Below are 14,810 nucleotides of genomic sequence, written 5' to 3'. Positions count from 1 at the left end.
TGAACGCGTCCAGAACGTCTGAAACGCGCTCGGACGCCATTGGACGCTTGTAGACGCCGTCCGGGCAGTTTCGGACGCTTGAATTTTCACAGAGGTTGCTTCTCCAATTCGCCTGTCCAGTTTTTTTCACTTTCAAAAAAAAAAAAAATGAAGTCCTGAAAAAAAATAATATTGGTGTTGCTATCACAAACCTGTAAATATTACCATTCAGAGCCACAATCATACACATAACTTCAGTTTAAAAACAATGCCTTTTATTTACAACATTAGTAACAAATCAAGGAAGGGATTCATTGTATAAAACGTGCCATTAAACTCCTCAGACTGTTTTTTTTTTATTTGAGCCATATGTCTTCACATCAGACCTTTTAAAAAAATTTATTTTTATTTTTTTCTGACCTGTCAGTCCAACTTTTTTCTGAAAAAAAAAATCACAGAGAAGCAGCAAATAAATTTGGTTTGGCCTCATCTAAAAATAGGTGTACATGGTTTTCAGCAATATGGTTGAATGATGATTACTTGAAGTAGTGTGAAAAGTCTGAAGTGGCTGGGAAGAGATTTGTATCTAATAAAAGACTGGGAACCATTCCAAGCTTTTCTTCCTTTGGGAAGAATGAGTTATGTGGTGTGACCTAACTTATCACAGGAAAAATTGTTTATGTTGGACAGCCAGATCTCAAGTTGCCTTTAAATTGTAGAAGTCCTGTGGAGTATGGCACTAGAAACACAACTATGAACATTCCTCCTTGGCTTGATGGTAACCAGCTCTAGTGTGAGGTTAGGTCAACTGGCTAAGCCAGACAGAGAACAGTTGTGCGGGTGTTTGGCTGTGACCGGAACACTGAGCGTTTTTCACATCATATGCACTGATGTGGGTCATGGGTAGTCTGGGTAACACAAACTCCGCTGTCCAGGGCTGTAACTGGGCCGGCGGTTGTTTGGCGGGCTGCTATAAGCGAGATTTAATCAGGCTAGGTCATGGGCTATTGCAGTAATATTTACACTTGATTACCTCCGTCAAAAATGGAGGTATAGTTTTTGGTGTGTCTGTCTGTGTGTCTGTATGTCTGTTTGTGCTTCCGGATAGTTGTGGTCAGAATAACTCTAGAACCTCTGTATGTATTACAATGATATTTGGTATGTGGGTAGGGGTTGGGAAGACGAAGGTCAAGGTCGACTTTGGCCCCCTGGTATGTGGCCTTGGTACTGCAGCAGAACATTTATTTTATCTTTTGAGATGGATATGGTATGGTCTAACAGATAAAATAAACAGATTATATCAGATTAGAATTCACATGTTTGGGGGCTTACTTGTCTATGCTCTGGACCTGAACTGGACCTGCACCTAAATTTTGTGTACTTGTACCCACCCCTATTCACTGAGGTTTGTGTTCTATGGACTCCTCTATTATGGCTGCTTTTCCCTCATGTCCAACCATCAGTTCATGCCCTGCAGGTCATCTGATTAGTACTACAAGTATTTTTAGATTGCGTGGATCAGTGATTTGGTAGCTGAACAAGCACAGCATAAAGAATAGGTACAGTACCATCAGCAGTATTGTTTTATTTGGAACTAGAGAAGAATAGCAATTTTGGTTTGTGTTCAGAATGTGTAATACTATTACAACTTCATTTGAGTGACATTTGCATACTTAAGAGTAAGTGAATTGACATGTTCAATCAGTTTTTCTAATGAGTTGTACTTGTTTTGAATTGTTCTGCCAGTTCATTCTAGTGACGCTGAAGAAGAGTGATGGATGTAAATCTCTGTTTTTTATCCAGTTGTAGAGATTGAATTGTATTTACCTCCATGAAATATTTCATGGAGGTTATATTTTACCCCGCGTTTGTGTGTGTGTTTGTGTGTGTGTGTGTGTGTGTGTGTGTGTGTAAACAAAATAACTCAAGAACGGCTGGGTGGATTGGTTTCATACTTGGTGTGTTGGTAGTGTGTGATGAAAGCTGGAAATGATTAAATTTTGGGCCTCCTAGCGGCTTCCCTTGGTACTGCAGCGCAACTTCCGGTTTTGCTATCTCGGTGTTCTGAACATGCTATGGTCATGATTTTTGAGTGTTAGATAGCTCTTGTGCTCAGGAAGAAATGACATAAGTTTGGGCCCCCTAGCGTCTAGTTTTGGGATAGAAGGGGCATTTTTGTCAAAAACTTCTGAAGAGGATAACTCAAGAAGGGAACAACGGATTTTCATGATTTTTGGTATGTAGGTACCTTAGACAATGTTGTACACGATAAGATACTAATTATGCAAAATAGGAGTACATTTGCATAATTAATGAGAATATTCTATCATAGCAGTTTTTTCAATGTATCTCTTGTTTCAGACATGGTATGGTCTTGACATTTAGGTGGTAGATAGCTTTTAGTGCCATGACAAGTTGGGGCAAGTTTCAGCCCCCTAACATTTAATTGTGGAACTGCAGGGGCATTTTTGTCAAGACACTCCAAAGAGGATAACTGCAGAAAGGAACGACGGATTGGCATCATTTTAGGCATGCAGGTAGCTTGGGCTAAGATGTTCATAATGATATGCATGTTATGCAAATGAGGACTTGATTTGCATAATTAATGAGGAAATAGTATAGTTCCATTGTTTTCAATAACTGGACCTCAATACATGTAACACATGTTAATTATGATAGGTGGAATATAAGCAGACACTTAATATGGTAATGAGGAACTTATTTGCATAATTTATGTGAAAATTGCAAAACCACTTTATGATTAATAATTGGAATTTTATAATTGTGACATTTGTATGTAGTCAATGATTAACAACACCATTCATAAATTATGTTAATGTGTTAGTCAATTGCATGAAATTTACGAAAGCTCTAAATTTTCATGGAGGTATGAGGTCGCCGAACTCTAGTTGAATATTGTTTACCTGGATTTCTAACCTGCTTGAACATAACTTCAAATAGTAGTATCCTTGAATTCTCATTTACGGTGACTTCATGTCGTTGAATGCCAAATTTAGTTGAATTCCCAAGTCTAGTTGAATGCCCAAGTTTAGTCATTGGTAATGACCATAACAAGCTTGGCTTTGTTAAAGCTCTCCGCTAAGGGTTTCCCATGTACTTGGTGATTGCTCCTTGTGTAGGTGCCCACTGGACTTGAACTTGAAATGCTTCCAGATGGTCTGTAAGTGCCAAATTCCTTCAAACATCACACAGCAGGGTGTGCCTTTGTTGTTCCCGCCTTTTGCATTTTTGTGTCCGTCCAAAAACATCTACATACACTGTCCTGTTTTGTGGGTCGCGACTCTTGACCTGAGGAAAAACATTTTCATTTTGATAATCATGTTTTTCTTTTGTGGTCTCCTAGATATACTCGTGAACCTTTGGACTAAGGTCAGAGGAGATGGGTAGCAGGAGTCAGTCATGTTACAGTCAAACCTGCATAAGAAGACCAATCAATCAGGGAATGGTCTAAGCCATTAAATATGGTCCATTTGGACAGGTGGTCATTAGACTGGATTCATAATGCTCGTGTTGATTTGAAAAATTATCTAACGCCATGTGTACAGGTGGTCACTCGTACAGGTTTGATTGTACAACTGTACTTCAGTTACCCATTTTTCTGTGTCCCTGCTTGACATTTCTGGCAGTTTTCAACAATACTGCTACGGCCGTGGCGCCTTGATATGCCCGATCCCTTGACCTTGGAAGTTAAGCAATGTGCAGTTGAGTCAGTACTAGGATGGGAGACCAGCAAGGAAGACTGGATGCTATAGCTGGGTCATACCAAAGACTCTTAAAAATGTTACATATTTCTTTCTCTGTCAAGAGGAAGAATATGGCAGCTAAATACACGACACTACCTGTGGACTAGCCCCCTGCTGTAGTGCTTGTACTTATGTGTGGCCCAAGGCTTAAAAGCAGAGATGGGCGCCGGGCTGATGCATCTTCAGATCAGGGAGGTTGGCCTCCTTGTTCTGATGTATGGGCAACTTTAGATGATAATAAGAGGAGAGACTAAGAAATTTAAGGAGAAAAAAAGCTAGTCAAATTTTTTTTCTAGAGGAAACATTTGTACTCATCTGTATGTCAGAACTTTTCTTTGCCCCAACAGATAACAACCTAATAAGGCCTAGGGAAAAAAATGTTGTGTTTCCTGTTTCAGTCCTGAAAAAATTAGGGTCGGTAGGTAGGGATTATCTTCTTTTTTTACTTGTAATTTTTTTTAGGCTGGCCAAAACTCTAGTGATACATATTACAATACAGTCGAACAAAGTAAACTGAAGTGCATGAGGACACTTCTATTTTAATGTCAAACTTTAATTTTGTGCACAATAGATACATTTATCCTTCATTAGATAGGACAAGCAGTGTTTTTGCTCCAATAGGAAGCAGGCTGCATAAAAATTCTAACTGGAAACTGTGACTCCTCTGCCCACCCCCAAAAAAAGTATAGGGTCGACAGGTTTTTCTAGGGTAGGTAGGGAAACAGGAAACACAACATTTTTTTTCCTAGGCCTAAAGCTACATGTACATCAATGCACATGCCAGTGCTTTTAAAGATTTTTGCTTGTAGAAATTGGCCCACATTGTAGATTGGCTATGTTTCTGTAACTACATTTTGGGGCAAACATGAACCTTTCATTGCCAATTGTTCATTTAGAGTAAAGGGAATATTGGATTGTCTCTTGTTCTGATAGACTGGAGCTTGCACAGATTGTGATTGGTTTGATCAAAAGCCTGAATGAATTGTGTCTGGAAGATTTTCATGAGATGCATGAAATAGACAGCTCCTTAGTGTTTAATGGTATGAATGCTGTCCATTGCTCAGCAGAGCCACCTATCAGTCTATGTAAAAACTGCAACTACCCACTCTGTAGTACTGGCCTTGGCTTGAGGCCACTCTTTGTCAGCTTTAGTATGCTTCCAATGATCACTAGGTGACCATTAACTAAAGCTAACAAGACTGGACTCCAGGCTATTGCAGTACCCACAACTATATTGTGCAATTCATGACTGCTTACAGTAATAGCTAATACATTCTTGACTAATGCTCTACCAAGTGCCTAAAAACCCTCACTGCAATTGAGATGCATAGACTATAGGTAGAGAATGAATTATGGAGTGGGATGCACAGAGATAATGAACTGTAGGAAATGTACTTGCAGCAGAAACTCTCGACACTTAGAATGGTTCCCATGGCGTACGTTCAGCGTAATCACGATACAGCATGATGCCACGCATACTAAAATCGATACAATGCGGGGGAAGTTCTTAGAGTGTTTGCAAGTACATGTAAATCTGATAGATTTACTTCCCCAAGAGATTGAACTGTAAAACTCATCAATTGTTTCCCTGTTTTACTACTATAACAGTAGCTACAAAATTTTAATCAAGTTGCTTACACAGATATTACTGCAATACTTCAAGTGTACATCCCATTTTTAATGTTCACGTCATAAAATTAAAGGCTTGAAAAAGTACCATATAAGGATTGTAGGTAAATCAGATAATGCAGCTACGTAACCATGACTTTTGTTTCTATACAAAAGTGCAGATACAAAACAACTATGAATACGAAAAAATATAATCATAGTATCATACCGTACGCAAGAATACCGTAGTGAGAATCGTTCTTTTTTAAAGTCTTTTCTATTGCTATCATACCTTTGTAGCTCGATAAATGTCACCTCAATCTATAATATTTTTATGTTTACAGTCCAATGCGGCCATATTCCGTAGCTATCCAGTAAAATTTCTGTGAAATCGATATGACAGCCCAAGTAAAAGACCAGCGCTAAATCCACTGGTGTGCAAGAGCAATAACTCTACACATTGGTTACGATTATCCCATAAGACTGTAAGTCCCACTGGGCTGTTCCATTTCATTGCTGGGTATCAGACAATTTAGGCAGCTAATAGCATGATTTTATTAGTTGTGCAGTTAGGCAAAAATGTAGGCAGAGTTTAGTTGCATGTACAAGAGGTTAGGCACAGAGTATCTTGGATTGTGCAGTTGCAGTACTTAAGTCAACAGCAAGGAGGCGCTGTCGCTATTTGCGGCTATTGTAGGAATGTCTGCAGCGTTGTTGTTGACTGTTCTATCGGTCTGTAGCACCCTTGCCTAAAAAACAACACAATTTATTGATTGTCTTATTGATTGATGGCTATTCTTTTACAAGGAGGTGGCTAACAAATTTTGGCTGGAAATCCCTTTGCAATTTGTAACAATAACATCAACCTGACTGGGACCTATGTTGCCAATATCATTGAGACAAACCGTCTAGAGTCTAGACACAAGAAATGTTCCAACTACTTGGTCGATGGAACGACTGCACGAGAACGGGGTCAACTGAGGAAAGGGAGGAATAGTATGCCCTTAAGGAGAAAGCAGAAGCAAATTGCGGCACAGCTGAGAATGGGAGTCGTTACAACTAACGACTGATTGGATATGTTTAACTTCGAGGCAGGAGGACGTGTTTACCAGAGGCGTTACTTTTCTGACTGTCTGATGTCATAAGAAGAAGAGAAAGAAGAACCACCCTTGCCCTGGGTTGTTAGCAGGTGGCTCACAGTAAAAGCACCAATCCATTACTGACTTTAGCATTATTGCGAACTCAAAACATTGCAAACACTCCATTTTCTCCCTACTGCAAAATTGAATCCCAGCAAACTTAGATGCATTTACAGTATGTGATTGTTGAATTCGATCTGGTATCTTAAATAGTCATGCTTTAAGTTCAACATAAGATAGTACTTTTCCTTGCCTTCAAAATCTTAAGATTGCTATAGGTCATCATTGCTGTTTATTTATGTTTGTTGAACTGGAAGGGTAGCAAAGCCTTCTGGGTGAAGGGTTGAAGTCTGCTATCTCTGATTGCCTTGTTTAATATGCAGGTACCAGAAGGGATAGTGATCTGATATATCAATGATGAAAGATGTGAAATTTTTCTGGTACTACCTCGCGGTCATAGAGTTTCCGGTCAGCTTTGCCAGTGTATCAAGTAGCATAGCAAGCTTTATCATGCGGTGAGAAAATGTTAAGAAATACTGTCAGATCAAAAGCTGTTTATTTCTTTCTTGTTCAAAAATGTAGCATCACGCTCCAACTCACTGTGGGAACGATGTGGCGTAGCTTTCACACTCTTTGTTGTGTCTTATTTCAAACCCTTGCGTTATTTGAAGTCACTTGTGATGGATGCCAGAACTCAACAGACCCAATTTACTGCACTTTCGCATTTAGAAGATGACTTGCCCAAAGCTAAACTGTCTGTAAATATTTAAGGGATGGAGGCAGTATATCTATGTGTCTTCCCACAATTCCCTAGGATCATTCCATTGGAAAACTTTTCAGGGGGGGGTTGGAAACTTTTTCAATGAGTTCTGAGTAACTTGTGTACCTGTGCTTTCTGTATGACATACATGTAACTACAGGAATGAAGGTTATAACCCTGACTTTGTGCACTCTGAAAGTTAAGAGCTGCAGGAAAAGATTAGATCTCTCCATATGGCCTTCCCGAATCACATTATGAAGTATTAAAGAAAGTACTCTAAAAGGTGACGAACCCACTTGTAGACTGTAGATTATACCACAAGCAGGGATTTGTATGCTGGAAGGAAAATTTATGCTGGTGCCTTTTGGCTACGCTGTACTTGACATTTTGTGGTACAACCAGGCAATGTATATTTATACATGGATAAAAGCTATCAGATGTAGGCCTAGGGGAGGTGTAGGCTTTACTGTAGAAGTCAGGTCAGATGTGTAAATCAGCGTACAGACTGGACAAGCATGTGGAATGCTAATTATACCAAAGGCCTTGTCCTCTAGTGTCTGGCCACACATTACATGTACCGAAGACCGTTACTTGAAAGGCTGTTATATTCTCGCCATTGTTCGGTTTCATGTATCTTGGATTTATGAAGTGACCCTCTCCTATGAGTCGTTTATCATGGGAATATCCTATTGTACTGGTCTCAGATGTGTGAGGTCTTAAATTCATAATCTCTGCATTAATTTCAGAGATAAGCAGCAAGCTGTCTTTGAGTAAACTATAAAGTGGAAGATTGTGATCCTTAAGTTCGTAGCTAAATGAATTTTGAATGAGGTATTTTTGTATTCACTGAAACTTGTAAATCTTTGACAGTAAAAACGTCACAGTAAGGCTGGCTTTGGCGATAGCTTTTAGGAACTCGTTACGTGTCTGAGCATATCTTATGAAAGTCGTCAAATTCATAGGCACTCGAAATGCATTTTCCTGGATATTAGAATATATTTTAATTGTTTGTTTTGCCTAGAGATGGTATAATCAGTACAGCAAAACAAAACTTTGTATAAACTCCTATATCCAACACTATGGACCAGTGCAGGTTTGGTGTGGATAGACATTACTCTCCAAGCAGAGGTTAGACTCCGGCTGTTTTTTTTTAGTCGTTTTTATTGGACTTTCTATTTTGTATTGTATCTTGCTTGTTAGTTTTTGACACAGCAAGATACAATACAAAATAGAAAGCCTGGTAAAACGACTTTAAAAAAACATTAAAAAAAAACAGCTGGAGCCTAACCTCTGCTTGCAGAGTGGATTCACATGAGAAATAGAAAACCAGCACAACCTGCATGTACTTTTATGTGCACTTACATTGTACAGTACTGTGTAATGCATTAACGTTCGCGGGGATTTAATTTCGCGGTAGCGGAAAAAGGAAGCGAGAATGAGGTGCCATGGGTACAATGTAGCTCGAGCTGAAGACAGAAGGAAAATGTTCACAGCGGTTTTGAGTTCGCTGTGAAGCGGGCACCGCAAAACACAAACATAAAACCATGGACAGTGAAAGTTTCTGCATTTACAGTTCCTGCATACTGTATGTAGGTGGAATTTTGAGCCCCGATACCTACCCGTGAGTGTGTGGGAATGACGATATGAGTGAATTCAATTCAAGAAGCATCCTGTAGAGCCTTTGCCAGGGGGAATACTCTAAAATTTATAATGTCAGGTATAGCCGGCGTTACCGGCTTGTCGCATCTGTTCGTTGGACATGCCTAATCCAATATGGCAGTTAGAAAGATTAGTCTGTTCTACCAATGTGTGTACATGGAATTCTAAAGAGCTCTTGCTTACTGTAGATTTCTACATTTTTGCAGTGTTTTCATTTCATGTCATGTGTACATCTTTTGTTCCTAGAAAAGGATTTACATATTGTAGATTTTTTGCATACTGTAGATTTTGAAATTTTAGCATAGGATTCTAAAAAGCTCTTATGTACTGTAGATTTTGAAATTTTTTGCAGTGTTTTTTTAACTTCATGGCTGTTTCATTTAGCCTGGGTACCATCCGGAAAGTAGTTCGCTCCGGCGTTCATTATATACTATAAACAGTCGCTTCTAGCTCTGACATTTATTGTACACTATATACAGTCGCTTCTCTGTGTTTCCGTCTGGGAACGTTTGGAATCGCACAAAAAGTGGAAGCACGCGCTGATTGGCCACTACTCATGAGCGAATTATGGAATGGGTTCAAACGCTCATTCGAACAGGTGTTCCAACACCGGAAAAGTCCTGCGTCCCCTTGCGCATGCAGGCGCTGGGCTGTTGTCATCGAACGAGTGCTCTAGAACTCATTCCTTACTTTGCTTATTAACTGACGTTACCACCAAAAGGTTTGAATGCGCACGTCTCCAGACGGATAGCAGAAGCGAACATAGGAGCGAACTACTATCCGGATGGTACCCAGGCTATGTTTCATTATACTGCACCTCAAACATATGCTCTGTCTTCCATGGTCTTTCTACAATTAGCCACAAACTTGTGATGTAAACCGTAAACTCTAAATTTTTACCTTGCCACAACGTTGAACTTAAAATGAATTTTGCAGTATATTTTCTAAGGTCCTTCACCTACATGTACAAGGCTTTAGAAGAGATGGATTATTGTATAAGACTTATCTCCGCAGTCATCCCCTTGTCCGTAGAGAAGACGCCAGCGGTGTATCGCCCTGGTCTGTCAAAGTCTACGGCGCAGCGGACTCAATAAACCATCCTTATGATAAGGCAGTTATGGCCAGACTAGGCCACTACAAGATAGATCCATCAATTAAGCCATAGATAGAGAGATTATCGTCCCAGATGGAGAATCACTCACTCGTAATCATGTTTACTGAGATGATTATGACTTATACGAGATTTGGGGATTGGGTTAAAAGGCAACGGTTTCGGATCGTATTACGAATTATATGTTATGCTAATCACAAACTGGGTTTGGGGTGTAATTATTATTACCCGCGACATTTGGGGATGGATTTTCCATCTTGGAAGATGGACCTTGGAGATACATGGTAAATTACATACATAATACATCATCGTATGGTTCATAGTTGGCCTTGAACTACGAAGTTGAAAGTTGGAAGTATGAGATCGAACTCTGCAGACAATTGGAGTATGACGGATTCTGCTAGCTACAGTCTAGTATTAGAGGCAGTGTTCTAGCCAGCCTTCATTTTTTTTCCGTCCCCAGGATGTTGAATGGAAATCCTGTCAAAATCCAAGCGCAACAATCTGGGAAAATTTTGAAATATAGACCCCTGAAACACCATTTTCTACACTTTGAGGGACAAATTTTGCTGGTAGAGTAGACTCACATGAAGCTCGGTTCAGTGGCATCTGTGCTGAATTTCTGGTGATCTTTGCAAAATTTATCCTTTTTAATATCATTACATGCCGCTTTTTGTCTGTCACAGAGGACAAAGTAGGCAAAATTTTTGTCCGTCCCCAGCAGCAAAATTCCATAAAAGGATGGAAGGACGAACGCTGGCTAGAACTCTGATTAGAAGTGTCTTGCAGGTTTGGATGAAAAAAGGGCCCTCTTTTCCTGCCATGCAAGTACACGTACACGTAGCCTCCGAGGGGCTTCATGCTGGGGAATATGGTACATGCCGGATACATCACGATGATGTAGAATTCTATAGAATTCATGAGTTTGGGTACGATAAGCCGGCTTTGAGTGAGACTACGCAAGGTCGAGAATTGCAGCTTCCGAGCTCTGCGCCAGAGGGACAAAGTCTCAAGTAAACTCTCCATTAGGATCTGGTCGTGATTTGTGACTACGACTGGCAAGGTACACACATGTATGCTGCCATTGTTCCAGGCAAAACCTCCGAAGGAAATACCACAAAGCAGAGTGAACACGTCTGTATTACATGAGTAATTGTATTACAAGTCCGAGCTGAAGCGTACTTTATCACGACTACCGCTGTTATACCCATCATGCATGTATAAACATATCTAGTACTCACAGTGCATTCCCCTCTTGCGTTCCAGAATCCGTACTTCACAATGTAATGAATAGCTGCTATCCAATTGTCCAAAGTCATTCCGTCAATTCCTCCCGTCCACAAGAGAAGCTTACTGGAGATAGAAAAAGAAAGATTGATGTAACCCATTATTACACATCTTATAGATAACTTAACCGTTATGACGCCATCCTTCTCTTAGATCTAAAGCTCATTAATCTTCGGTGTGTCGATATTCTTGTACTGAAGTATTTGTCACAGTTTGGGTGAAGGCCACAAGGATAGGTTGTATCCTGTTGAGCAGACTAAACTGAAAGCTGATCTAAGGGGGGGAAGGAAGCTTGCCTTGTTCAGTGGAGTAGTTGACTTGGTTTATCAGTTTCCAGTCTAGTCTACCACTACTCAGGGGACAACCTGTCGGAATGACCTTGGCTTCCTGGTCATTAGGCAGGAATAAATCATGTATGTGTGCTTCGAATTGTGGTCCTAGAATTAGCATAATTTGTGAAAACTCATATTTTTACCAGAATGTGAGTTTGTGCTATTATAATCGTAATTCGGTCAATTTTGTAATATAACTGAGATAGATATCAGTTCAGAATCTGATGGAATTTTCCTGTGTATATTTATCTATTTTCCTGAGAAATCTGTGCTCGTTTCGATTGTTAATCTAAATGTCTATTTTATATGTGTCTATGTTCCCACTTTTTGGCCGCTTTTATGCAATGCATTGCCATTCAATTTCATTTGTCAAGTTAGTAGAAGTAAAAGTGTAGATTTTGAGTTACACATTTGATGGGAATGTACCCTAATTTTTTGTCGAACTATATGTGAACCAGGGAACTGATTTGGTCTGTCCATACTCCCTGCCTGTAGGCCACATGCTTTTGGAGCTTTCCAATCTTCCCCAGGAAACCCACAGATGTCAAAGGTTTTCCTGGGGTTGAGGCTGGAGGGATGTTTGCTAAGAGAGTGAGAGGCAACAGTGTTCCCAACAAACATGAACATGCAGTGTGAGCTGATGCACCCCAGACCACACATGAAAGGCCTTTGTTATCACAGTGGACTGACAGGGACAGTTTGCAGTGGCGGCGGCACCATGGGGGCAGTGGGGGCGGCCGCCCCCACAAAAAATAGGTCGTGGGGGCGACGCCCCCACGATAAAATAAGCTGAAACACTCAAACTCAAGCTGTAGCCCTTGTGTATATTTTCACTAATGGAAATTTCATCAAATCTCGCTAGTCTACTGGCAAAATTTGGCCCTGAAAATGCAGGAAATGACGTTTCAGAGGGTCCAGATTTCAAAATTTCAAAGGACCTCCCTTGTGAGGATTCGCGCCGTCGGCACTGGACATGGTGGGAAAATGCTACCGGAGCGTCGTCCCCCACGACCTTTTTCTAGCAGAAATTTCATTATCAAACTTAGCTTTGTTTATAAGCAAAATGTTCCCCTCAAATGCAGGAAATGGCATTCAAAGTGTCCTGATTTAAAAATTTCTTCAAAACTCCCTTGCGGCGGCTTGCGTCTTCGGGGCTCACGACGACGTAGTGCAAAATATGTTGGTGCGTGGGTCGTCGCCCTCAAAAATTTTTCTCTACTAGAAGTTTAATTGAATTCAGCTTAGTCTGTCTGTAAAATTTGTCCCTCAAAATACAGGAAATGGCGTTTCAGAGGGTCTAGATTTCAAAAATTTCCAGAACCTACTTTGCAACGGCTCGTACCTTCGCCGCTCGAGATGGTGAAAATATGTTGGGGGTGTCGCCCTGAATAACTAAAGCTAAAACTATGTGTATTTTTGATAGAAATGTCATTGAAGTTAGCTTAGTCTGGCAGCAAAATTTGCCCCTCAAAATACAGGAAATAGCGTTTCAGAGGGTTTAGATTTGAAATTTTTCCGGGGGTGCATGCCCCCGGACCCCCCTAGAAGGGTCGCGCCTCCGGCGCGACGCCTCGGGCCTTCGGCCCTCGATTTAGTGATATGAGAAATTTTCGCCCCCACAACTAAAAAATGGTGCCGCCGCCTCTGGTTTGGATAGAAATCCCCTGGCAGGGGCTACTAGCAACAGGGCCTGATGAATTTAGGGGTAAGATAACAAAATAGAGGTTATGGTTGGGTGTAATATGATACGTGTGGCCCCAGGGGCTCTTCCCTAGGCCACCAATGAGGTCTCCCCCTCTCACTTCAAAGGCTACCGGCAGTTGGGAGAGTCCAAATGGGAGATTTTAACCACACTGACAGTTCGGGTGAAGCATTTACCTAATCAAGAGAACATCTATAATGCCATTACCAACGACTTTCGGTGATCAAGTCGCACACCATTATTTAACTCCGCTCCTCTGATAAAGCCGTTTGTGATGGAAATAAAAGAAAAGAAGGCAGTCAGTCACCTGTTTATGTCCTGAGTGGTGAGGGGATGATGTATGTAGCTGCCAGTAAAACCCCCTGTACCCCTGTAACCGGAAATGCCTCCTCCAATGAATAGTGATATAGATGCCTGATGTTATACATACTCATTAATTATGGTCGCTCTTGTAATCAAGTTGGATGAGAGACCGCACTGTCCGTGAGCCCGCCGGCTGAAGGATTGCCTCCTCTGAACCGGAGATTTGCGGAGGTTGACTAGTCTGTGTGAGAGAGAGAGGAAAAGGCATTGATAGTACATTCATGTCTCCTTGGTGAGAATGAGCCGTCCCATCTAGCAAAGCGCATGGGTGGGTGGTCACACCGTCTAGCCTGCAAGTGGTTCCATTTATGTACCTAGGAGGGGACAAGCATGTTTGCCTGCATACCAAAGAAACATTTTGGTAAGTTCTTCCATTTATTTTCCCCACCTTTGTCTTTCAGAGAGTTTGTGCTGTTTTGAAATTGCTGATGTGGTGTTTTGTCCCGATGTAAAGTTAGGCTTGGAGAGGTTTACACAGGCTTGCCAGGAAGAGGTGATGGCATACATTTAGTTTACTGACCATGTCATGTTCGCTTTCATTGTAGCTTCCTGCTGATACAGTTTGCGTCAACAAGATAAAAACTATTTATAGATTGATCGGGAATTATCGCAAAACCGTACGTTGAAGCCTGCTTTAAACCCCAGACCTCTCATAAACATCTTGAATTGTTCTACTGTATCCAGCAGCTGCATTTCGGCATTACACAATTGTATCTAGTTCTCCTTCTTAGATATAGAAGGTACTGAAAGGTCTAATATATGGGAGTAATTTGTATATCTATATTTGTATTGATGTAAGGGAGTGTTGATGTCCTTATCTGGTGTGAATTACTGTCCAAACAAACAGATTTATAAGATTAATATCAGGAAATCAATATGAAAAATTTGCATGTTTCATTGTATTTGATTAAGTCAATGGATAACGAGGGGCTATGATTCTGACAAAGATGAATTGTAATCTAGCCTCCCCTGTGGCAATGCTAGTAAAACAGTAATACCCACACAAAACAAAACAATAGAGAGGGGATAAAGTAATGATTATGATTGTAGCAGGAGGTCCATTGATCTAAAGGTATGATGAAGGATCAGAAGATTAAGCCACCCCG

At 40.7% G+C, this 14,810-nt stretch overlaps 1 protein-coding gene across 6 annotated transcripts in view; it reads left to right on the top strand.

Annotated features, from left to right (window-relative positions):
* LOC118416567 (glutamate receptor-interacting protein 1-like) overlaps positions 1–14,810 on the top strand; it is a 114,467-nt gene that overhangs the window by 18,347 nt on the left and 81,310 nt on the right. Inside the window, exon 1 of one of the 6 annotated variants that reach the window (XM_035821718.1) lies at positions 13,717–14,065. The exons of the other annotated variants lie outside the window; for them this stretch is intronic. Within the exon in view, the coding sequence (XP_035677611.1) occupies positions 14,035–14,065 (31 nt within the window). The 5' untranslated portion in view covers positions 13,717–14,034. Of the gene's footprint in view, positions 1–13,716; positions 14,066–14,810 lie in introns of those variants that run through there. 6 annotated transcript variants of the gene reach the window in all.

The sequence above is a fragment of the Branchiostoma floridae genome, chromosome 5 (assembly GCF_000003815.2).
Source record: "Branchiostoma floridae strain S238N-H82 chromosome 5, Bfl_VNyyK, whole genome shotgun sequence".
In the NCBI taxonomy this organism is placed as follows: domain Eukaryota; kingdom Metazoa; phylum Chordata; class Leptocardii; order Amphioxiformes; family Branchiostomatidae; genus Branchiostoma; species Branchiostoma floridae.
This window is presented reverse-complemented; position numbering and strand designations above follow the sequence as displayed.